The 25,199-nt window shown below is 40.9% G+C and overlaps 1 protein-coding gene across 3 annotated transcripts in view; it reads left to right on the top strand.

The window, feature by feature from the left end:
• The window catches only part of LOC121283038 (vasculin-like), a 224,055-nt gene that overhangs the window by 154,519 nt on the left and 44,337 nt on the right, over positions 1–25,199 (top strand). For all 3 annotated transcript variants that reach the window (XM_041197025.1, XM_041197014.1, XM_041197004.1), the window contains 2 exons: positions 13,714–13,777; positions 21,174–21,358. In XM_041197025.1, coding sequence (XP_041052959.1) covers positions 13,714–13,777; positions 21,174–21,358 — 249 coding nt within the window. The remainder of the gene's footprint in view (positions 1–13,713; positions 13,778–21,173; positions 21,359–25,199) is intronic.

Raw genomic sequence — 25,199 nt, 5'->3', positions numbered from 1 at the left:
ATAACAGGTTGTAGTAAATGGCTGTTTTTCAGACTGTAGGCTGGCTGACGGCGGTGTTTCCCAAGGGTCAGAGCTAGCACCACTGCTTTTTTGCTATGTTTAAGTGACTTGAACAGAGTAAAATCGCAAAATTTGCCAGTGATACTAAACTTGGAAGAGTGGCAAACAGTGAGGGTGAAACTAATCACTGGAACAGGACATAGATAGGCCAGTTGATTGGACAGACAAGATGGAATTTAATACAGAGAAGTGTGAGGTGATGCATTTTGGCAGAAAGAATGTGGGGAGACAATATAGATTTAATGGCACAGTTCTAAAAAGTGTGCATTATCACAGGGACCTAGGGGCGCATTTGTATACATCTTTGCAGTTGGAGGGACATATTGAGAGAGTGGTTAGCAAGGCATATGGAGTCTTGGGCTTCATAAATAGAGGGATTGAATTACAAAAGCAGGGAAGTATGCTGAACCTTTATAAAGCTCCAGTTAGGCCCCAACTAGAGTATTGTGTCCAGTTCTGGTCACCACACTTTAGAAAGGATGTGAGAGTCTCTGAGAGGCTGCAGAGCAGATTGAATTATTCCAGGGATGGGGGATTTTAACTTGAGGTTGAGCTGGAAAGCTGGGGTGATTTCCTTGGAGCAAAGGAGATTGAAGGAAGATTTAATAGAGATGCAAGGTTATGGCTGGATTAGGTAAGGTAGAGAAGGTAAAACTGTTCCCATTAGCTGATGGTACACAGACTAGGGAACAGAGATTTGAGGTTTTGGGAAAGAAATGCAGGGGGGAATGTGAGCAAGAACTATTTTACACAGCGAGTGATAATGACCTGAAACTTGCTGTCCACGAGAGTGGTGGAAGGGGAGACTATCAATTATTTCAAAAGGAAATTGGATGGGAACTTGAAGGAAATGAATTTGCAGGGCTATCGGGATAGAATGGAGAAATGGGACTGACTGGATTGCTGCAGTGAGAGCCGACATTGACTCAATGGTTCAAATGGCCGCCTTCAGTGCTGTAAATGACTCTAATTTACCAGTCCAAGCCTGGATGTTGTCCAGGCTGTGTTGCATGCAGGCATGGACTGCTTCAATATCTGAGGAAATGCAAGTCAAGTTGAATATTGCAATCATCAGTAAATAGCCTCACTTCTGACCTTATGATGGAGGGAAAGTTATTGATGAGGCAGCTGAAGAAACTTTGGCTTAGGTTGCTGCTCTGAGAAACTTCTGCATTGATGTCCTGGGGCTGAGATGATCGGCCTCCAACTACTGCAACCATCTTCTTTCGTGCCAGCTATTGTAGAATTTTCCCTTGATCCCCATTAGCTTTAGTTTTAATTGGGCTCCCTGGCATTAAATTCGGTTGAAAGCTATCTTGGTATCGAGGGCAGTCACTCTCAATTCACCATTGGAATTCAACTCTTCTATCCCTGTAATGAAGTTTGGAGCTGAATGTTTCTGGTGGTATCTAAACTGAGCATTGCTGAGTGCGTATTGGTAAGTAGAGTACGATAGCACTATTGCTGACTCTTTCCACCAGTTTCCTGATTGGGTATAAGCTGAAAGGTATTTGGCCAGTTTCAATTTGTCCTGCTTTTTCTTGATCAGATATAGCTGAGGAATTTTTTGCATTGTCATGCTGATGCCAGTATTGTAATTTTGAAATAGTTTATGTAGGGGTGCAGGTAGTTGTGGAGCACAGATCTTCATCAGTACAGTTGGAATATTGAGATAAAAACAAAAAAACTGCGGATGCTGGAAATCCAAAACAAAAACAGAATTACCTGGAAAAACTCAGCAGGTCTGGCAGGTTAGGCCCAACACAAACTGGAGGAACAACACCTCATCTTCCGACTAGGGACTTTACAGCCTTCCGGACTGAATATTTAATTCAACAACTTTAGGTCGTAAGCTCCCTCCCCCATCCCCACCCCCTTTCTGTTTCCCCCTTCCCTTTTTTTTCCAATAAATTATAAAGATTTTCCTTTTCCCACCTATTTCCATTATGTAAAAAAAAACCCCACTAGAGCTATACCTTGAGTGCCCTACCATCCATTCTTAATTAGCACATTCGTTTAGATAATATCACCAACTTTAATTTTAACACCTATGTGTTCTATTGTACTATTGTCGTTGACATCTTTTGATGATCTGCTTCTATCACTGCTTGTTTGTCCCTACAACCACACCCCCCCCCTCCACCTCTTTGTCTCTCTATCTCTCCGCCCCCCACACACACACCTTAAACCAGCTTATATTTCAACTCTTTCTTGGACTCGAACGCAAGTTCTGTCGAAGGGTCATGAGGACTCGAAACGTCAACTCTTTTCTTCTCCGCCGATGCTGCCAGACCTGCTGAGTTTTTCCAGGTAATTCTGTTTCAGTTGGAATATTGTCAGGACACGTGACCTTCACTGCATCCAGTGCAATTAACCTTAATCTTGATGTCACATGGATTGAATCAAATTGGCTGAAAGCTGGTATGCGTGATGGTGGTGACCTTGAGAAGAAGTCAGCAAGAGTCATCCAATTGACATTTCAAGATTGTTGTAAATGCTTCAGCGTTGCCTTTGAACTTTTGCTGGAATCTGCCATTAATGAGGGTGGGGATTTTGTTGTGTCTCACAGTGGCAATGCCACAGAATATGATGGAGGGTGTCCACTGTGAAGATGGGACTTGGTCTCCAAAAGACCTGCGCGAAAGTCCCTCCTACCAATGCTGTCATGAACAGACACGCACGCATCAGGTAGATTGGTGAGGATTTGGCCATGTTATTTATTTGCTTGTGTTTTAACATAGATAGAAATAGTAAAGTATGTAATCACTGTTGTTATGGACAGGAGATGGACAAACTAAACTTCTTTATCCTCTCCTCATCTGTCCATAAGGAGAGGCGCTTTTGAACACACCGTGGTGTGTTTCCCCAAATCCTGAGTTTGTGGGAGTGGGGGTGTACAGTAAGGGGGATAGAAAAGGGGGAGCTTTTACAACTATGGATAACAGTAGTAAAAGAACCACAGAAATGAATATTAGTTTATGATTTCCAGACTCTGGAAAAGCCAAAGTCCAAAGGGTATTTCCTTCATGGTGGAGTTCAGTCCAGATGAGTTTCTGGTTGGAGATAGCAACACGAAAATCCTTGAAATGAATGATGATACAGCACAATGGGATTCTGTGCTTAGACCACTTGGTAGGTGATGATCAGAGACTTTTAAAATCAAACAGGCTTTGAGGAGTTGACACGTGGTGACCAGCTGCTCTGTCAGCTGGGAGTCATGCTGTAGGTCTGTTTGATTAGTTGGTAATTCAGTAGACTGAGGGTTTTTCAGTTCTCAAAGGAATATAGAGATTTCAAAATGGCCACTTGAGTCATGTGACCTTTCTCCACTATGATTTCAAAAGGGATGTTTATCTATTGTCTGGGACTGGCTTTGGTTTCAGGACTGATAATGTCCTAGCCATTAGCTTTTGAAAGAATTATCCATGTTGAGGTACTTGCGTTGGGTGCTGTTGTCTGGGTAGACCCACTGACTCTGCTGGAGGGTAAGTTTATCAAGATACAAATGACATCCATTGCCCCTTCAATGGTCCCCTTTTGAAATGGATCTGGACAGTCCTAGGTGGGAGATGGGTCTGCTACAACTCTGCAGGAATAACAAGTTTCGATCTACGAGTCCTCTGTTTTCGTGATTATCGTGTCCTTACAATTAGGTATGAGATTCCATGATGATAAAAGGAGGATTATTATTTTGTTGTAACTCCATTTGATAGCTTCCAGAACAAAGGGCCAATCCTGTGGTCATGTGACTTGTAGCAGCCATATTGTTAGGTTCAGCAGCAAGTCCATTTTAAAAATAGAAAAAAAGAATAAAGCCTGATGTACAGAGTTTGGATTTCTTTCATTTCTTATTGACATAACACTATAAACATACGGTTTATGTAGTTCAGTTTCAGTTGGGATTCTGTTTCCTCCCTGCTTTTGCTTTGTCACTCACAACCATGTATTTAAATGATTCTCAATAGCTGCTACATTGTTCCTACTTTATTTAGGTGCAGCTTTTCTCACTTATGCCAGCACTAGTATCTTGAAAATATTCTCAATTACTTATGAAATTGAGCCAATTTTCACCCCAGATTACCAGCCATTTGATTATAACCTTGAATTTTCTTGGCAAGTTCTTTTTTGCAAAATATTGCAATATATCAGAGAATGTTACATTGCATCCACCACAAGGAATAGAAAAGGGTTAGTGTAGTTTGTTATCCTGCAATTCCATGTTTGAGCTAGCCCAAACAGCACTGAAGTAACCCTAATTATAAAATCATAAATGATGTGCTCTGTCATGGTTGCCATGGTACACGATTTCTCCTTGTCCTTCTCAAACTTTCCAATGACCATACCATACCATCCTCCTCCAATGTCTTCCATGTTGAGCTGTTTCCACTTTTACTAATCCAGTCTCTTGCTTCCTTGGCAGCATTACCTTGAGTTTCCCAATTATCTTTCTATGGCCTCCTTCTATGCTACCCCTTGTTGACATCGTTAGAAAACCTGGTCAGGTTCTGTATGTACTCATGACACCCAGCTCTATCTTAACAGCATCTTTTTAAACCCTTCCTCTTTATCAGTGCTTGTCCAGTATTAGAGACATGAACGAGCTGAAATTTCCTCTAAATAAACAATACAAAATCAAAGCCTTTGTTTTGCCCCCCCCCCCCCAAATCAATTCTATTCCCATTCCTCGTCACTGTTTCAGGCTGAGCACAACTGTTTACAACCTCGACATCCTTTTTGACTCTGAGCTGAGATACCGACCCCATATCTTAGCCCTGAACACTGCCTACTTCCACCCCTGTAACAGCACCCACCAACATTATCCCCCGCCCCTGCCCCACCTCAGTTTATATGCTGCTGAAATCCTCATCCATGCCTTTGCTGCATTGAGACTTGACTATTTCAAAGCTCTCCTGGCCAGCACCCCATCTTGCACCCTTCATAAATTTGAGCTCATCTGACAGTCTGCTGCCTGCATCTTAACCTGCTCCAAGTTCTGCTTGCTTATCAACCCTGTGCTCACTAACTTACATTGACATCCTATGTGCCATCATGACTTAAAATTTGCATATTTTGTTCAAATTCCCCTTTAGCTTCATCATTCCTTATCTCCATAACCATCTCTAGTTCTGCAGTCCTCCAAGAATTTTAAATTCTTACAACCTTCCCTCTTGTGCATCCCAACTTCCTTCTGCTCACCATGCGTTCAGCTGTCTTGCCATAAGCTCTGGAATTCCCTCCCTAAATTATTTGCCAGGGGAATGGAACATAAAAGTAGGGAAGTTTTACTGCAGCTGAATAGTGCCTTGGTGCGACCACATCAGGAATACTGTGCACAGTTTTGGCTGTCTTATTTGAAAAAAGATATAATTGTGTTAGAAGCAGTATGGAGAAGGTTCACTCAACTCATTCCTGGCATGAGGGGCTTATCTTAGAAGAAAGTTTGAACAGGTTGGGCCTATACCAATTGAAGTTTAGAAGAAAAAGAGGTGATCTCATTGAAACATATAAGATTCTGAGGGGATTTGATAGGATAGATACCAGGAGGATGTTTCCACTTGAGGTCGAGACTAGAACCAGGGGGCACAGTTTAAGGATAAGAGATCTACCATTTAAGACTGAGATGAGGAGAAATTTTTTCTCTCAAAAGGTCATTTATATGTGGAATTCTGTTCCCCAGAAAAGTCAGGGAAAGAATGTTATGACACAGCAGTTGGTGAAGGCTAAGTTATTTAAAATCCCAGAAGGAAACGTTAAATAACTGTCATAACCTATATTTTCAATTGGAATGTTTGAGATGCAGCTCTGAATTCAGGAATAAAAACCACCAAGCCTCCAGAGATTTTTATTTAAATTAAATTAAACATTTATTAATTTAACAAGGAATTAAACACGTACACATGTCTGCAAATTACTTCCATAATAGCTATTAAACAAATCCCAAAATTAATCCCTCTCTTAAGTAAAGCTTCACCAAAGTAACCTTAACCCATGGACTTAAACAGACACCAGGCAAAGCATATTTTATCTTACGAACTCAAAATGAGGTTCCTTTCAATTTGGTTCCTTCTCACAGTTGTAGGCTTACAGGCAGCATGCCTCTGACTTACACACGCACAAAAAAAATTCTTTTTCTGTATATACCTAGCCTTCCCTTTGAATGTAAATTCCCATTGTATCACCACACCCTTTGAACTCCACTTCTTCTAACAGTAAAACCCCTTTCATAGTACCAATTATTTTATTAGTAATTTAAACATATTGTCTTCTAGCTAGGTGCAAGATTTCACCCCCAGTCTTTGAATGGTTTATTCAACAAAATGCAAATGTACCCTCGACCTTACTGTTTAACATTTCAAAACTACTATACATCAAAGCACCCAGACTAGCTGGCTTTAATCCAGTTAAGACGCACACACACCCACACCCACAGACACAGACCCCCTACAAGCCCAATTTAAAATAATTTCCAATAACATTATCTACATTAATATCTTCATGACAGAGAGTCTTGGTCACTGAATTTATTCAAGGCAGAGTTAGACTGATTTTTGATAGACAAGGAAATTGATGAATATCGGAGGCAGACGGCAAAGTGGAGTTGAGATCACAACCAGATCAACTATGACCTTATTGAATAGCAGAGTGGAATCAAAGGGCTCAGTGGCCTACTCCTGCTCCTAAATTCTATGTTCCTAAATTTCTCTGCTTCTCCTTTTGAGACATGCCTTAAAACCTAACTGATTTTACATTCTTATGAAAAACCTGGGTCCTTTTTTGTCCAATAAACCATTTGTCAAAAGCAACCTCCGTCTTAACTTCTAATCTTAAACTAGAAATTTAGCAGAGTGTTGCATGAAGCCTGTCTACTTCATGCCGGTAGGCACAGTTGTACTTATTTTGATGCCCTTTAAATGAACATATTTTCACTATTCAAGCCTGAGTGTGGTGTTTCCAATAATTTTGAAAACTTGAGGATGGTGAAAATATACATTCAAGCTATACTCTAAGGCTGTATTTCAACCTAATTTTGTCATCTGAACTGTTTATATATTCAATACTAAAATCATAATTTTGGATAAATGTAAAACAGTGCTGTCTGAAGCAGCATGTCGGTGTGGAAAGCTTTTTAAAAAAAAAAGTGTTTAGTTAGCAGCCTCTTCCTTTCTTCATTGCCTGATGCTCTGGCAAGTCTACATGCTTAATGATCTAAACGTTTAAATATTAGACACGATGAAAACGGTAATATTTTGTTGAGGTCTGAAAGGATGAGATTGAGAAGTTGGAAAGTAAGTATACTTGTGCTGAAAGCATGTGATTATTACATTATTATATCAAGTAGTGAAGGACTCAGTTGTTTATTTTGAGGGGAGTCAACTTTGTACAGATATTGACTAAATTATTTCGCAGAATCACAGTGCAGAAAGAGGCCCTTTGGCCCATTGAGTTTACACCGACACGTGAGAAACACCTGACCTACCTACCTAATCCCATTTACCAGCGCTTGGCCCATAGCATTGAATGTTATGACGTGCCGAGTGCTCATCCAGGTACTTATTAAACGATGTGAGGCAGCCCGCCTCCACCACCCTTCCAGGTAGTGCATTCCAGACCATCAACACCCTCTGGGTAAAAAAAAATTTTCCTCACATCCCCCCTAAACCTCCTGCCCCTCACCTTGAACATATGCCCCCTTGTGACTGACCCTTCAACTAAGAAGAACAGCTGCCTCCCCATCCATCCTGTCCATGCCCCTCATAATCTTGTACACCTCGATCAGGTCCCCCCTCAGTCTTCTCTGCTCCAACGAAAACAACCCAAGTCTACCCAACCTCTCTTCATAACTTAAATGTTTCATCCCAGGCAACATCCTGGTGAATCTCCTCTGCACCCTCTTCAGTGCAATCACATCCTTCCTAATAATGTGGCAACCAGAACTGCACACAGTAGTCCAGCTGAGGCCTCACAAAGGTTCTATACAACTCCAACATGACCTCCCTACTTTTGTAATCTATGATTTGATTGATAAAGGCAAGTGTCCCATATGCCTTTTTCACCACCCCACTAGCAGAAGAAAGGAAGAATTCAGCCCCTTTTACGCAAATCAGTTTCTTTGAGAGTGAAATGGAAGCATTGACTCTGCCACTTCTGATTCGCTGCTCAATGTATTCTAAATAAAAATAAGTAATTTTGGAGTTGCCATTGGTGACATTAGTGTAAAACAGTGAAATATAAGGCTGTGACTCTGTTAGCTGAATGCAGATTGTGTAGTCTGAGTATTGACTTTGTCTCACATTGTTCATCAGTTTGCCCTCCGGAAGATGAGACAAATGCATATATGGACAAATGAGAAATTACCGTGTCCAATTAACAAGGGATTTTTGTTGTCATGACCCCTGAATCACAATATCGTATAGCTAGATGTTGAGTAAAAGAAAGACTTGCACTGTATAGCACCTTTCATGTCCTTGGGATGTCTCGAAGCGTTTTACAGTCAACAAAGTACTTTTTGCAGTCACTGTAATGTAGTAAAGGCAAACTGCTTGCAAGGGACATAGGATCTTGTTATAGGAGGATATCTAGTACAGACCCAACATTTTAAATCTGCAGTGTACTCAGTCTCCAAGGATGCATCTGCAGTGTTATTCAGCCCAACAGCTGAAATACTTTCAAAGAACAAAGCACAGGAACAGGCCTTTTGGCCCTCCAAGCCTGCACCGATCATATTGCCCGTCAACTAAAACATTTTGCATTTCCGGGGTCTGTATCCCTCTGTTCCCATCCTATTCATGTATTTGTCAAGCTGCCTCTTAAACACCACTATCGTACCTGCTTATCCACCTCCTCTGGCAGCAAATTCCAGACACTCACTACCCTCTGCATAAAAAACTTGCCCCACACATCTCTTTAGTTTTCTCCTCTCACCTTAAATCTATGTCCCCTAGTAAATGACTCTTCCACCCTGGGAAAAACCTTCTAACTATCTACTCTGTCCATGCCACTCATAATTTTGTAAACTTCTATCAAGTCGCCTCTCAATCTCCGTCGCTCTAGTGAGAACAATCCTATTTTCTCCAACCTCTCCTCATAGCTAATAACCTCCAGATCAGGCAGCATCCTGGTAAACCTCCTCTGCACCCTCTCCAACGCCTCCATATCCTTCTGGTAATGTGGCGACCAGAATTGCACGCAATATTCCAAGTGTGGCCTAACCAAGATTCTATACAGTTGCAGCATGACTTCCCAGCTTTTATACTCAAGACCCCTGCCAATGAAGGCAAGCATGCCATATGCCTTCCTGACTATCTTATCCACCTGCGTTGCCGCTTTCAGTGACCTGTGGACCTGTATACCCAGATCCCTCTGCCTGTCAATGCACTTAAGTGTTCTGCCATTTACTGTGTAATTTCTGTATTAGACCTTCCAAAATGCATTACCTCGCATTTGTCCGGATTAAACTCCATCTGCCGTTTCTCTACCCAAGTCTCCAACCGATCTATATCCCGTTGTATCCTTTGACAATCGTCTTCACTATCTGCAACTCCTCCAACCTTAGTATCATCTGCACACTTACTAATTAGCCCAGTTATATTTTCCTCCAAATCATTTATGTATACTACAAACGGCAAAGGTCCCAGCACTGATCCCTGCGGAACTCCACTAGTCACAGCTCTCCATTTGAAAAGCACCCTCCTAATGCTACTCTCTGTCTTCTATGACCAAGCCAATTCTGTATCCATCTTGCCAGCTCACCTCTGATCCCGTGCAACTTTACCTTCTGTACCAGTCTGCCATGAGGGACCTTGTCAAAGGCCTTACTGAAATCCATCTATATAACATCCACTGCCCTTCCATCGTTGATCATCTTTGTCACTTCCTCAAAAAACTCGATCAAGTTAGTGAGACACGACCTCCCTTTCACAAAACCATGCTGCCTCTCACTAATACGCCCATTTGCTTCCAAATGGTAGTAAATCCTGTCACGAAGAATCTTCTCCAATAATTTCCCTACCACTGACGTAAGGCTCACTGGCCTGTAATTTCCTGGATTATCCCTGTTACCCTTCTTAAACAATGGAACAACATTGGCCATTCTCCAGTCCTCTGGGACCTCACCCGTAGCCATTGAGGATGCAAATATTTCTGTCAAGGCCCCAGCAATCTCCTCCCTTGCCTTCCTCAGTACTTTGGGGTAGATCCCATCTAGCCCAGGGGACTTATCCATCTTAATATTCTTCAAGACACCTAACACCTCTTTTTTGATCTCAACATGGTCCAGGCTATCTACACACTCTTCCCTAGACAAATCAACTGCTAAGTCCTCTTAGGTGAATACTGATGAGAAGTATTCATTTAGTCTCTCTCCCATTTCTTCCAGCTCCACACACAGATTCCCAGCTCTGTCCCTGAGTGGCTACCCTCTTGCTTTTTACATATGTATAAAAGGCCTTGGGATTTTCCTTAATCCTCGTTGCCAGTGACTTTTCATGACCCCTTTTAGCCCTCCTGACTCCTTGCTTAAGTTTCTTCCTACTTTCTTTATATTCTCCACAGGCTTCATCTGTTCCCAGCCTTCTAGCCCTTACGAATGCTTCCCTTTTCTCTTTGACTAATCTCTCAATATCCTTCGTTATCCAAGGTTCCTGAAACTTGCTATGCTTATCCTTCATCCTAGCAGGAACATGCCGGTCCTGAATTCTTATCAACTGACGTTTGAAAGCCCCCCACATGTCAGTTGTTGATTTGCCCTCAAACATCCGCCTCCAGTCTAGATTCCTCAGTTCCTGCCTAATATTGTTATAATTAGCCATCCCCCAATTAAGCACCTTAACCTGAGGACTCCTGTTATCCTTATCCACCAGTACCTTGAAACTTACTGAATTATGGATACTTTTCCTTCGGCAAAACATTGACAGAGGTGTGGGAACAAACTGCATGTCAGTCTGCTGTCTTTGTCTTGGTAGCTTCTGCTAATGTTGTTTTCAAAATCATATGAAGAAAAGTGGAAGGACAAATTTCAGATAAAGATTTATATTTGATTTAAGTGGTGTGTGTGTGTGTGTGTATTCATGTGAGAAAGAATGTTGAAACAAAATGACCAGCTGCTAACCCTCCTGCCACCTTCATGCTTTGCCTTCTGGAGAGCTGCCACCAAGCCCAAAGGAAATTCAGGGTCTAGATTTCTGCATCCAGCTGTGCATTGTGCATACCAGCTTGCTATGTATTCTCAGTTTGAAAAAAAAAAGTAAAGGATAAAAGTTAAAAGCAGAGGCTATATAATGTCAGTAGTTGATTGTCCATTATTTTGTAAAAACCATGGAATTCATGTGTCAACGAAGTAAAATCACAGGATGGAATTGACTGTGGCTGTAGTATTATGCTCCACGTTGTATAAATGCCCCCATTGTTATATAACAAGATAACCTTGAGTCATCATAAGCAGCACCATGGTAGATCTACTTCTTGCCTACCGAAGGCACTTCCCTGGAGCTTCATACTTGCTGCCATCAAGCTTTTGTGTGTGCTCTGATTCACTGTGAGCTATGCCACAGGGGTTCTGTTATTATTTTGAAAATTTAGTTTATATTAATATCATGCCGTTATATAAAACTACTGAAGAAATGCAACTGGATGACTTTGTATTTAACCTTTTTATTAAAGGTCAAGCTGTTGCTGGTCTAGTAATCCAGAGACCCAGGCTAATGCTCTGGGGGAACAAAAGCAAAAGTACCTGGAAAAACTCAGCAGGTCTGACAGCATCTGCGGAGAGGAATACAGTTAACGTTTCGAGTCCGAATGACTCTTCATCAGAGCATAAGTATCCCTCTCCGCAGATGCTGTCAGACCTGCTGAGTTTTTCCAGGTATTTTTGTTTTTGTTCTAGATTTCCAGCATCCGCAGTATTTTGCTTTTATCTTAATGGTCTGGCGACCTGGGTTCGAATCCCACCACAGCTGATAGTGAAGAGGATAGATTTGAATTCAATAAAAATCTGGAATTAAAAGTTTAATGATGACCATGAAACCATTGTTGATTGTTGTAAAAACCCATCTGGTTCACTAATGTCCTTTAGGGAAGGAAATCTGCTGCCCTTACCTGGCCTGGCCTACTTGTGGCTCCGGACCCACAGCAATGTGGTCAACTCTGAACAAGGGCAATAAATGCTGGTCTAGCCAACGACACCTACATCCCATGAATGGAAAAAAAAAAGACAGGTTTAATCTATTTGGCTTCACATCAGAAATTTTGAATAATACACAATAACAAACATACGGATTTATCATCTTGTTTCCTTGTATTATGCTATCAGGCATTATAAAATGATTTGTTCAGTTATTTTTATCATTTGAGGATAAAGCAACATTGTTCGGTGCCATTACCCTGGATATTCCACATTACTGGTATTCGACTTGATCTATAAATTATATCTTAGTGTAAGATTTTGAGATATTAACCCTTAATGTGGCTTATGTATTATTGTGAATTAGTTAGTTGACTGCCTGATTTTTAAAAAATCATTTATGAGCAGTAATTCACTGCTGTTTCAAGTAATGAATTCTGAATACATTAGTTTTAGAGATAAAGTTTAAGTGATAGATAAATCAATATATTTGAATGAAGTGGATTCTGAAGTACCTAGCGTTAGTGACTACACCTACTAGAATAAAATAAGCTGGCTCATGCTTTGGAACTAGTAGATCCTTTCAGTTACTTTCCTTGTTCTATGCACACAATTTCTTAGCTGATTTTGATATGAGACCAACATGAATTGAAATCTGTTTTTTAATTGAATAATTCTTTTCAATTTTTTTTTCATATACAGCAGTGAATTTTATAGGGGGAGGGAGGGGCCCCCCCACAATTCTTAACATCAAATATTGCAAATGTTCTCAAATGAGGTAATGAGACTTCTCTGAAAACCAATACCTGTGATAGTTGTTGAACAATTGGCAGCTTATTAGGGAGAGAAAATTAGTGGAAGTTGAGGTGGACTGGTGCAGTAAGTTAATGTTCTGAGAGTTTTGTGACAATAATAAACCTGTGGTTTTGAGATTGTTTTCCTGAAGGCTTATTACCAATTGTGCTGGCAGGTCATACCCAGCATTCAATTAGCAGCATGAATATGACTGGTAATTTATCCCCAGGAGAAGCTAGAAGGCTAGTTACTTCAGGTGGCTTTTGGAAAACACAAGATTGATGGAGACCTTGGAGCTGGCTACCTATCAGGCAGTGACGCAAGATGACTGTGGAGGAAGAACATAAAACAAGAAGCTGCACAGATTGTTTGATTCGAATGAGTGTCAAATTTAGATTCCAGTTCTCTCCACTATTTGCATTGGATGCCTGAGGAGAGATTTTTGCTTTTGCATCTGGTTTTTGAGGGAAAAGGCAGGAACTAGCTTTAGTGAGAGGAACTACCTTTATCCCCACGCCCTCACCTCCCTCTGCCCACACATGCACATGCCTTGTGCAATTCTGTTAGACCAGCAAAAAAGTAGCATTATTAACATCTGTAAGGGGAAAAAAAGCTGCATCACCCAGTCTTTAGTCTTTCTAGTTTCTAGTTATTTTTCAGTAATATAGGTTGTAATTCTGAAAAAATGTTTGCAAGCACTTTCCTAATTTATGAAAGTTCATGTTTTTTTTTCCTTCTAGCCTTCACTTAATCCTGAGTCTAAGAAAGAACTTGGCAAGAACAAATCCATTGCAGGAGTATGGGGTGAGTTGCTGACTAATTCCTAGTTATTACCTGCAATTACTACCTGAGCTAATTGGAACAGGGTCAATAAGATTAAAAGAGTTAAACGTGTGGCTCATAGATTGGTGTGGGAGAAGTGGGTTCGAATTCATGGGACATTGGCACCAGTACTGAAGAAAGAGGGAGCTATTCCGTTCGGACGGGCTCCACTTGAATCATGCTAGGACCAGTGTCCTGGTGAATCGCATAACTAAGGTCGTAGTAGGGCTTTAAACTAAATCGTTGTGGGGGGAGTGTTCAGTTGCATGGAAATATGAAAAATCAAAGTTTAAGGAGAGGGTAAGAGTGCAGGTTAGTGAAGAGGACGATTGCTATCAAAAAGTGAAAGGAAGGAACAGAGTTTGTGAATGCCATATTGCACCAAAGAGTCATATAAGAGTAGGGAAAATTGGCAATAGGACAAACTTAAAGGCTTTGTATCTGAATGCATGTAGCATTCAGAATAAAACTAATGAGTTAACAGCACAAATAGAGATAAATAGGTATGATTTGGTGGCGATTACTGAGATGTGGTTACAGGGAGAACAGGTTTGGGAGTTGAATATCCAAGGGTACTCAGTGTTTCGGAAGGATAGGCAGGAAAGAAAAGGAGTTGGTGTAGCTTTGTTAGTAAAGGAAGAGATCAGTGCTATAGTGAGGAATGATTTAGGCACTGGAGAGCAAGACATAGAGTCAGTCTGTGTAGAAATAAAAAATAGCAAGGGGAAGAAGTCCCTGGTGGGAGTAATCTATAGGTACCCAAACAGTAGTTTAGCAGTAGGGCAAAGTATAAACCAGGAAATACTGGGAGCATGTAAGAAAGGCACGGCAATAATCATGGGCGATTTTAATATGCATATAGACTAGACTAATCAAATTGGCAAGGATAGCCTTGAGGAAAAGTTCATAGAGTGTATTGGAGATTGTTTCTTGGAGCAATATGTTGTGGAAACAACCAGGGAGCAGGCTATTTTGGATTTGGTTTTATGTAATGAGATGGGATTAATTAATGATCTCATAGTAAAGGATCCTCTAGGGAAGAGTGATCATAGCATGATAGAATTACAAATTCGGTTTGAGAGCAAGAAACTTGAGTCCCGTACTAGTGTTCTGGAGTTAAACAAAGGTAACTACATTGGTATGAGGGCAGATTTGCCTAGTGGACTGGGCAAGAAGACTACAAGGTAGGACAGTTGATGAACAGTGGCAGATATTTAAGGAGGTATTCATTTCCTCCCATGTCAAATATATCCCAATGAGGAAGAAAGATGGTACGAGGGGGAAAAAGCATCCATGGCTAAGCAAGGAATTTAAAGATAACTTAAAGGCAAAAACTAAGGCATACCAAAATGCAAAGGTCAGTGGCAGGCTGGAAGATTGGGAAACTTTTAAAGGTCAACAAAGGGTTACTAAAAAAATAATAAAAAGAGCAAAGGTAAATTATGAAAGAAAACTAGTGCAAAATGTAACAACTAATAGCAGAAGTTTCTACAAGTATAAAAGGAAAGAGAGTAGCTAAATTGAATTTTGGTCCATTGGAGGACGAGACTGGGGAGTTAATAGTGGGAAACACAGAAATGGCAGAGACGCTTAATCAATATTTTGCCTCAGTTTTCACAGTGGAGGACACTAGTAACAAGTAGTGCAGAGGATATAGAGGAGGAATTTAGAACAATCACCATCACTAGAGAAAAAGTACCGAGCAAACTATTGGGATTAAAGGGTGACAAGTCCCCAGGACCTGATGGCCTACATCCCTGCGTTTTAAAGAAAGTGGCAGTGGAGATAGTGGATGCATTGGCTATAATATTCTAAAATTCCCTGGATTCTGGAAAGGTTCCAGTGGATTGGAAAAATGGTAATATAACATCCTTATTCAAAAAAGGGAGAGGCAGAAAGTAGGAAACTATAGACCAGTTAGTTTAACGTCTGTCATTGGTAAATTGTTGGAATCCATTATTAAGGAAGTAGTAGTGGGGCATTTGGAAAGATGCAATCCATCAGTGTCAGCATGGTTTTATGAAGAGTAAATCTTGTTTGACTAGAGTTCTTTGAAGATGTGACAAGCAAAGTGGATAATGGGGATCCTGTAGATGTAGTATATCTAGCCTTCCAGAAGGCCTCTGATAAGGTGCCGCACAAAAGATTAATACACAAGATAAGATCACACGGAGTTAGGGGTAATATATTAGCTTGGATAGAGGATTGGCTAACCAACAGAAAGCAGAGAGCTGGGATAAATGGGACTTTTTCTGGATGGCAAGCTGTAACTAGGGTTCGGTCCTTGGGCCCCAACTATTTACAATCTATATTAATGACTTGGATTCAGGGTTAGAAGGTACTATAGCTAAATTTGCAGATGGTACCAAAATAGGTAGGAAAAAGTAAGTTGCAATGAAGAAATAAGAAATTTACAAATGGATATGGACAGGTTAGGTGAATGGGCCAAAATTTGGCAGACGGAATTTGAACATGAGTAGGTGTGAGGTTATCCATTTTGGCCGGAAGAATAAAAAGGCGACTTATTATTTAAATGAAAAGAAACTTCAGAATGCTTCAGTGCAGAGGGATCTGGGTGTCCTCGTGCATGAATCGCTGAAAGCTAGTACGTAGGTACAGCAGGAAATAAGGAAGGCAAATGGAATATTGGCATTTATTGCTAAAGGAATAGAGTATAAAAGTAGGGAAGTGTTGTTGCAACTGTACAAGGCATTGGTGAAACCGCATCTGGAGTACTGTGCACAGTTTTGGTCCCCTTACTTGAGGGAGGATGTAGTTGCACTGGAGGAGGTTCACTAGATTGATTCCAGAGATGTGGGGCTTGTCTTATGAGGAGAGATTGAGCCATTTAGGCCTATACTTGCTAGAGTCTAGAAGGATGAGTGATCTAATTGAGGTATATAAGTTGCTAAAGGGGATAGACAGAGTAGACGTGGAGCAGATGATTCCCCTTGTGAGGCATTCTAGAATGAGAGGCCATAGTTTTAGACTAAAGGGTGGTAGATTTAAATCTGAAATGAGGAGGAATTACTTTTCTCAAAGGGTCGTGTGGAATTCATTACCTCAGAGTGCAGTGGATGCCGGGATGCTGAATAAATTTAAGGAGGATATAGACAGATTTTTAATTAGAAATGGGTTGAAAGGTTATGTGGAGAGAGTGAGAAATTGGAGTTGACGCCGAAATGAGATCAGCCATGATCGTAATGAATGGCGGGGCAGGCTCAAGGGGCTGAAATGCCTACTCCTGATGTTCTTATATAATTTATAACCGGTGCAATAAGAGTTTAACTCTAAATATACAGCCAACGTTGGTATAGAGCTAGGATGCCCAAGTCTTTTAGGCTGCATAAATACACACCAGGAACTCTTAGGAACAGAGAAAGTTTAAATCCATTAACTTTCATTTATTTCAAGTTGTTGACATTTTCTGGTCTGGGTGTTCAAAATTATTTATCAGTGGGGTAATAGCACTAAAAACAAATCCATAAAATTCAGCCAGAACAGCTTACTGTGAAACTCAGTTGGTAATGTCAGAGTCAGAAGGTTGTGGGTTCAAGGCTCACTCCAGGACTTGACCACAACAATCTAAACTGACACTTCAGTTCAGAGGGAGTGCTGGACTGTCAGGTGCTGTTAGATGTAAAACAAAAACAGAATTACCTGGAAAAACTCAGCAGGTTTGGCAGCATCGGCGGGGAAGAAAAGAGTTGACGTTTCGAGTCCTCATGACCCTTTTGAGGACTCGAAACGTCAACTCTTTTCTTCTCCGCCGATGCTGCCAGACCTGCTGAGTTTTTCCAGGTAATTCTGTTTTTGTTTTGGATTTCCAGCATCCGCAGTTTTTTTGTTTTTATCGCTGTTAGATGTAACATTAAATTGAGGCTGCGCCTGCTCTCTCAGTTGGATGTAAAGGAGCACATGGCACTAGTTTAAAGAAGACCAGGGGAGGTATTACTGGTGCCTTGGCCAATATTGATCCCTCGGTCAACATCAGCTGATAATCTAATAATCTGACCATTATCGCATTGCTCTTTGTGGGGAGTTTGCTTTGCATAAATTGACTGCCACATTTTCCATATTATAGCAGTGACTGCACTTCAAAAAAGTACTTCAATGGCTGCAAAGTGCTTTAGGAAGTATGGTTGTCATGAAAAGCATCGTATAAATTTTTAAATGTCAGAGCTTTAAGAGCCAGAATGTTGGCTAGGGTTGCAGATGGATGCTAGGCTGTGGCATGGTAGATGAATGTTAAAACCAAGCCCGACTCAACCTTGCACTGTTTTACAGGGAGCGAATGGACATTTTTTATTCAACTGAGTAAAAACTACTGAAGCTGACAATTAGAAATGTAGAAATAACAACAGAAAATGCCTGAAGTACTCAACTGGACTGGCAACAATTGTGGAGAGAGAAATAAAGTTTCTGACTTTTTAATCAGAGTTTACTATGCGATGTATTACTTAGAATATCAACTTCTTTGGGGCACATGGTGGCATAGTGGTGATGTCACTGGACTAGTAATCTAGATGCCCAAGCTAATGTCCTATGGACATGCTGGTGGAATTTAAATTCAATTTAAAAAAGTCTTAATAAGGTGACCATGGAACTAGCATCAGTTGTCATTAAAAATCTACCTGATTCACTAATGTCCTTTAGGGGAAAGAAATCTGCTGACCTTACCTGGTCTGGGCTACATGTGAATCCTGATCCACAATAATGTGGTCCACTCTTAACTGCTCTTTGAAATAGCCTAGCAAGCCACTCAGTTCAAGGACAGTTAGGGATAGGCAACAAGTGCTGGCCATGCCAGCGACGCTCACATCCCATGAAAGAAATAAAAGAAAGTTAGCTGCTGCTGCCCCAGTAAATCCTATAATAATTTGAATTTCAATATTGCTGAAAAAAGTCATGTCTAAGCTTTTCATCTTGTACTCAACAGGGCACTCGCAAGAATACCAATATAAAGGGACAAATTAACAATTTATACTGCATGTGAAGAGAGTGCTGATTGGTTGGCAAGTGGAGTTGCCATGGAGAATGCACCACTGATGGTGGCTGACAGTTAACTGCCAAGCATTGTTTGAAATTTAAACCAGGGTCAAGCGGTCATCTTTTGTTAAAACAGAGAGACAGAGGGGCTAGGAATGGAGCTGATGTCAGTATAACTATACAATATAAACTGCTTTTGGTTCTTGATTAGTCAGTCACTGTACACCTTTCAGTCAAGAAAGAAGTGGGTTCTGCATCAGCACAAAAATCAAGCCTGATACTCTAGTGCCGTACTGAGAGAGTGCTTCACTGAAGGGAGGTGCTGTCTTTCAGACCAGGCATTAAATCGAGGCTACACCTGTCTGCTCAAGTGGATGTAAAAGATCCCATGACACTCTTTCAAAGAAGGTATCACTGGTGTCCTGGCCAATATTTATCCTTCAATCACCATCACAAAAAGCAATTAACTCGTCATTATTACTTTGCTCTTAAAGTGAGTTGTGTGCAAATTAGCTGCCACGTTTCCTACATTACAACGATGACTGCACTTCGAAAGTACTTCATTGGCTTTAAAGTGCTTTGAGACATGGGTGGCCGTGAAAAGTACTATATAAGCACAAGCCTGTCTTTTTTCTGAATAATTAGGATTCAGCCGTAAAGAAACATAGGCTACTTCACAATGTTTTTTTCTTGTTTCTAATCTCAGAAAAGATAGATACACAAGCCAAAAATTGCAAACAGATTTTAATAGCAGTATGTATGCTTTGTAATTTTATTAACCATTAACAATTATGATTTTTTTAATAGTTGCTGTTTTGCTAATTTTCTGGATACATATTTTATCTGGGTTCAGTAGTATCTAAGGAGTATATGAATTCCAGAATGAAAATTATTTTCGGTATTTCAATCTTCATTGATTTAACAATGACAGCTATTTCTTATTCCTTTAGTCAAAGCACGCAAAGCTAATTTACTTAGATTATTGCAATATTTTTACCTTGTCACATTTGTATTTAGGACTGGGTTCCTGAGGTGGGATACCTCAATGTCAGTGTCTCATTTAAATCATGAAATTAATGTAAGGAATTGGGGCAACAATTATTATAGAACAGTGATCTTTCCTTATTTAGTCCTATACTTCAACAACAAAATCATAACATAACTTTGCCTGTTTTTCCCTCTGATCTTCTGCATTGAATAATCATAGTTTTAGATCTGTCCTGTGTTTTATTTTGCCGGCATCACCAGTAGTGTTGGCTTCAGTATGTTTCAAGTTTCTGTTTCTTTCACGAAAGGCATGGCAAGAAAGGTTAAAATAGTAGAAAATTATCTTTTGAGAATTTGTTTGTTTGATACAGGGCATGTGAATTTTTTGAAAAAGTATGTAGTCTAAATCTAAAGAGTGCATGCCCTTCAGGCAAAAGGATTTTACAGGACAACTGATCAGTTACAAAATTGCTGTACTATAAGAGAACCAATTGGGTCACAGATGTGGAATTAGACTTCTGTCACTTGACAGTCATTAAATGAGTGCATAACCATGTAAGTCAAGCATAACTAAATGCATTTATATATAGTGCCTCTAATATAGAAAAACATTCCATGGTGCTGCCAAGAAGAATAATCAAAAATATTTGCTGAGCCAAAGCTGAGTAAAAGCTTGGTCAAGGAACTGTAGTTTTGGGAGCGTGTTGAAGACAGATGGAGGTGGAAGGGCAGATGTTTAGGGAAGGAATGCTGAAACATAGTGGCCAGATGGCCCCTTGCGCATCCTTGATTTTAATCACTTCCTCATTGACGGCTGTGCCTTTAGCTACACTGGCCCTATGCTGTGGAATTCCCTCTGTGCACCTTTCTCTCTTTCTCTACCTTTCTCTATGTTTCTTTAAGAAACTTTTTCAAACCTACTACTTTTACAAAGCTCATCTGTCCTGTTTTTCTGTAGGCCTCTGTGCCAAGTTTTATTTGATAATGCTCCTGTGAAGTGCCTTGATATTTGCTATATAAATGCTGATGTAATGTAGAATGAGAAGATGCTGGCTTTTCTCTGCTACACATACCCCTGCAGGATATTAAACTAACCTAATCACTAATTCCTGATTTATTTTTCTTCTCAATCTTGAAACAGAACCATACTCCATTCCTCCTTGCTTTTTCTGTGTACAGTGGTTTGAAGAAATTTCATCCCTTGTGTTACACTTTATTCAATCTGTAAATCCGCCAGCTCTTCCATATCTCTCTCTAAAAGTGCAAAGAAACCTTTTCATCTACAATCATACTGATATGGTCTCTTTTTTATGCAAATCTTGTGCTTTGAGCAATCAGTAACTGCACTGATTGATAACTACCTTTAATCTGAGGTTTACATGTAATTTTCTTTATGATTTAGAAAATCCTCCAAATCCAAAATCTAGAACATCCAAAATGCTGGTCATTAAGAAGGTCCTCAAAGAAGAACCAATACTACCAGGATACCCTCTGACAGGGGGATCTCATCCCCAGCCTGTGAAGAATGGGACAGGACCCAGTGTATATAAGGGATTGGTACCTAAGTCTGCTGGTCCTCCCACAAAGGTAAATGGAGACATTACCTCTATGTCTAATAACAACCCTAGTTTATCATATGAGAAGTTCCTAACTACCTTTTTTTTAATTTTAAATGTATTCATACATTTCCACTTCAGACTCGGAGAGCAAAATGCTACAGATGCTAGGGAACTGAAATAAAAACAGCAAATGATGGAAAAACTCAGCCGGCCTGGCAGCATCTGTGGAGAGAGAAACGGGGCTAATGGTTTGAGTCCAATATGACTCTTCGGAACTGAAAAGAGGTAGCGAAGTGATGGGTTTTATGCTGTAGATAAAGGAGGTGGGTGGGGGGAGCAGGTGATGCAAAGGAGAACTTGGAGGGATAGGTTAGAGGCTGGGGGAGATTAAATGACAAAGATGTCATGGAACTCAAGGCAAAGTGAGTAGTAATGATAGTAACAAGATGAAAGACACTAATGGAAATCCTATTGAAGAGAAGAGCAGAACTACCATTAAGGTAAGCATTCCTGGAAGAGAGGTGGCAGTGAATTAAGCACTAAAGTAAAAGCAAAATAAAACCCTCACATACCTATCCATCTTCAGTTCCGAGGAGGAGTCATATTGCACTCAAAATGTTAACTCTGTTTCTCCATGGATGCTGCCAGACCGGCTGAGCTTTTCCAGCACTTTCCATTTTTATTTCAGATTTCCAGCAAAGGCAGTTATTTTACCTTAATTTTAAGTGTTTAACTCACTGCCATCTCTCTTCCAGGAATGCCTACCTTGAAGTTCTGCTCTTACTGACGAGATTTCCATTTGTCTCTTTCACCTTTTGTTACTATCATTACCAGTCCCTTTGCCTTTTGTTCCATGACACCTTTGTCATTTAATCTCCCCTGCCCCCTAACCTATCCCTGACCATCTGTTTTGCTCCACCTGCCCCCTACCACCCTCCTCAACAGCATAAAACTCTTCACGTCCCTACCTCTCTTCAGTTCCAAAGAGGAGTCATATTTTGGACTCAACGTTAACTCTGTTTCTCTCTCCACAGATGCTGCCAGATCGGCTGAGTTTTTCCACCACTTCAGACAGGAGGGTTTGGTATTATAGAGTTTTCTTTCCTCTCACCCGGTTAAGTACAGATGGTGGTAGAGGTTGGAGTTCAAAAATTTAGTTTTGTACTTTTTAAATGAATAGGTAACTTTTAGACAAGACATTGTTAAATGTTTAGGTTAAAGAACTATTTTAATTTGATATTATTTGGATAAACATCCATCAAGTACTTGTCTTGACAGTTGATAACTAACTTCCTTGGTTTTAGTTATCAAGATGTAAAAATCCTAAATACACTTCCATCAAGTAAATTACTAATTAATCTTGCGATAAATATTGATATTTGTAATAAAAACAAAAAATTCTAGGAAAAATCAGGAGCTCAGGCAGCATCTGTGGGGAGAAAAAGTGTTATTATTTCAGGTCAATGATGTTTCAACAGAACTGAAGAAAGACAGAAATGTAAGTTTTTAAGCTGGGGGAAGGGGGCAGGAAGAACAAAAAGGTCTGTGATAGGGTGTAGGTCAGAGGAGATTAAATAACAAAAATTTCATCATGCAACAGCCAGAGAGAGTGGTAATGGGTACATTAAAGAAACAAAGATTGTGTCTAAATAAGTGAATGGCTACTTAATAACCATCTGAATGCAACAAAGGATAAAGAAAGATACAAGACAAGACCAATCGAGAAAAATGAGAAAAAATGAAGCAAAAAAACATACAGAACAATGTGGAGACACAGGTTATGATCTAAAATTGTTGAACTTGATGTTAAGTCCAGAAGACTGTAAAGCATCGTGTCGAAAGATAAGGTAATGTTCCTCAAGCTTGTGTTGGGCTTCACTGGAGCACTGTAGCAGGCCATGGACAGAAAGGTCAGCATGGGAGGAGAATTAAAATGACAAGCAACCGGAAACTCAGGGCCGTGCTTGAGGACTAAATGAAGGTGTTCTGCAAAGCGACCACCCAGTTTGTGTTTGGTCTCCCTGATGTAGCGGAGGCCAGATCATGAGTAGCAAATACAGAGTACTAAATTGAAAGTAGTACAAGTAAATTGCTGTTTGATTGGGAAAGGAGTGTTTGGGGCCTTGGATAATGAGAAGGTGAAAGGACAGGTGTTGCATATCCTACATTTACATGGAAAGGTGACTTGGGGAAGGGAAGGTGTTAGGGGTGACTGAGGATTGGACTCAGGTGTTATGTAAGGAGCAGTCCCTGTGGAATGCTGAAAGGAGAGGGCAGGAAAAGATGTGTTTGATGGTTACATTACATTGGAGCTGGTGGAAATAGTGGAGGATGATCTGTTGAATACGAAGGCTGGGGTGGAAGGGGAACCCTGCCATAGCTCTGGGATGGAGGGGAAGGGGTGACAGCAGAGGTGCGTGAATTGGATTGGACAAGTTGGAGGGCCTGTTCGCCATGCTCGGCTGAGGAGAAAGGAGGACATGTTAGATGTGCTGGTGTGGAAGGTTGCATCATCAGAACAGATGCAGTGGAGATGGAGAAATTGGGAGAATGGAATGGCACCCTTACAGGAAGCAAGGTGGGAGGAAGTGTAGTTGAAATAGCTGAGTGAGTCCATGGGTTTACAGTAAACATTAGTTAATAGCCTATCTCCAGAAATGGGGACAGAGAAGTCAGAAGCAAAGGGGATAGTCAGAGATGGACCAGTTGAAGGCGAGAGAGGGGTGGGAATTGGAAATAAAGCCAATTTAAATTTTCCAGTTCATGGCAAGAGCAGGAACCGGCACCAATACAATCATCGATGTAGCAGAAAAATAGATTAGGGAGAGGGTCGGAGTAGGACTGGAATAATGAATGTTCCACGTGCCCCACCAAAAGATAGGCATAACTGGGATCCAAATGAGTACCCATAGCCATGCCTTTTATTTGGAGGAAGTGAATGGAGTTGAAGGGGAGGTTGTTTGGATTGAAATAAGCTCAGCCAGGCAGAGGAGGGTGGTGGTGGATGGGGAAGAAGCAGGGACCTCTGAGACCATCCTGATGGGAGATGGGGTTGTAGAAGAATTGGACATCCATGGTGAAGGGGGGTGCGGTTTGGGTCAAGAAACTGCAAAATAATGTAGGGCATCAGAAGGGTTGCAGGTGCAGGTGGGAAGAAACTGTACGAGGGGAGAAATAATGGAGTCAAGATAGGGAAAGCTAAGTTCAGTTGGGCAGGAACAATGGGTCGACCAGGGCAGCCTTGTTTATGTATTTTGGGAAGGAGATAAAAACGGGCTGTTTGGTGTTGGGGGCTGCTATGACATTGATGGCAGTGAAGGGAAGCTCTCCAGAGGAGTTGAGGTCAGTGACTGTCCTGTACATAATGGCTTGATGTTCAGTAGTGGGGTTGTGTCCAGGGGGAGGTCAGAGAAAATGTCAGAATTGGTGTTCGGCCTCTGCTAGGTAGAGGTCAGTACTCCAGACAACAACAATGCCACCCATGTCAGCGTGTTTGATGATGTTAGGTTTGGACTTGAGAGAATAAATTCAGAGGGAGATAGGTTAGGAGTGAGAGGAGCAGAGAAATTAAGGCGGCCAATGTCATGATGGCAGCTCTCAATGAAAAGATCTAGAGAAGGTACGAGTCCAGCGGGAGGGATCCAGGTAGAGGGGAAATATTGGAGACTAGTGAAGGAGTCATTAAGTTGAGGAGGAAGACTCCTGGTTGAAGAAGTGACAATGGAGCTGGAGGAACCAGAAAAAGAGCTCAATGTCGTGCAGAGCTCGAAATTTGTTGAGTTGGGGACTTTGGATGAGGCTGAGGCCTTTGTTGAGGACAGAGCATTCAGGGTCAGATGGTGGGAGGTCAGGAGGTATCGTGAGTACAC

Source organism: Carcharodon carcharias, chromosome 1, assembly GCF_017639515.1.
Source record: "Carcharodon carcharias isolate sCarCar2 chromosome 1, sCarCar2.pri, whole genome shotgun sequence".
NCBI classification, from domain to species: Eukaryota; Metazoa; Chordata; class Chondrichthyes; order Lamniformes; family Lamnidae; genus Carcharodon; species Carcharodon carcharias.
Note: the sequence above shows the minus strand (reverse complement) of the source record. Positions and strands in the feature narration are given on the sequence as shown.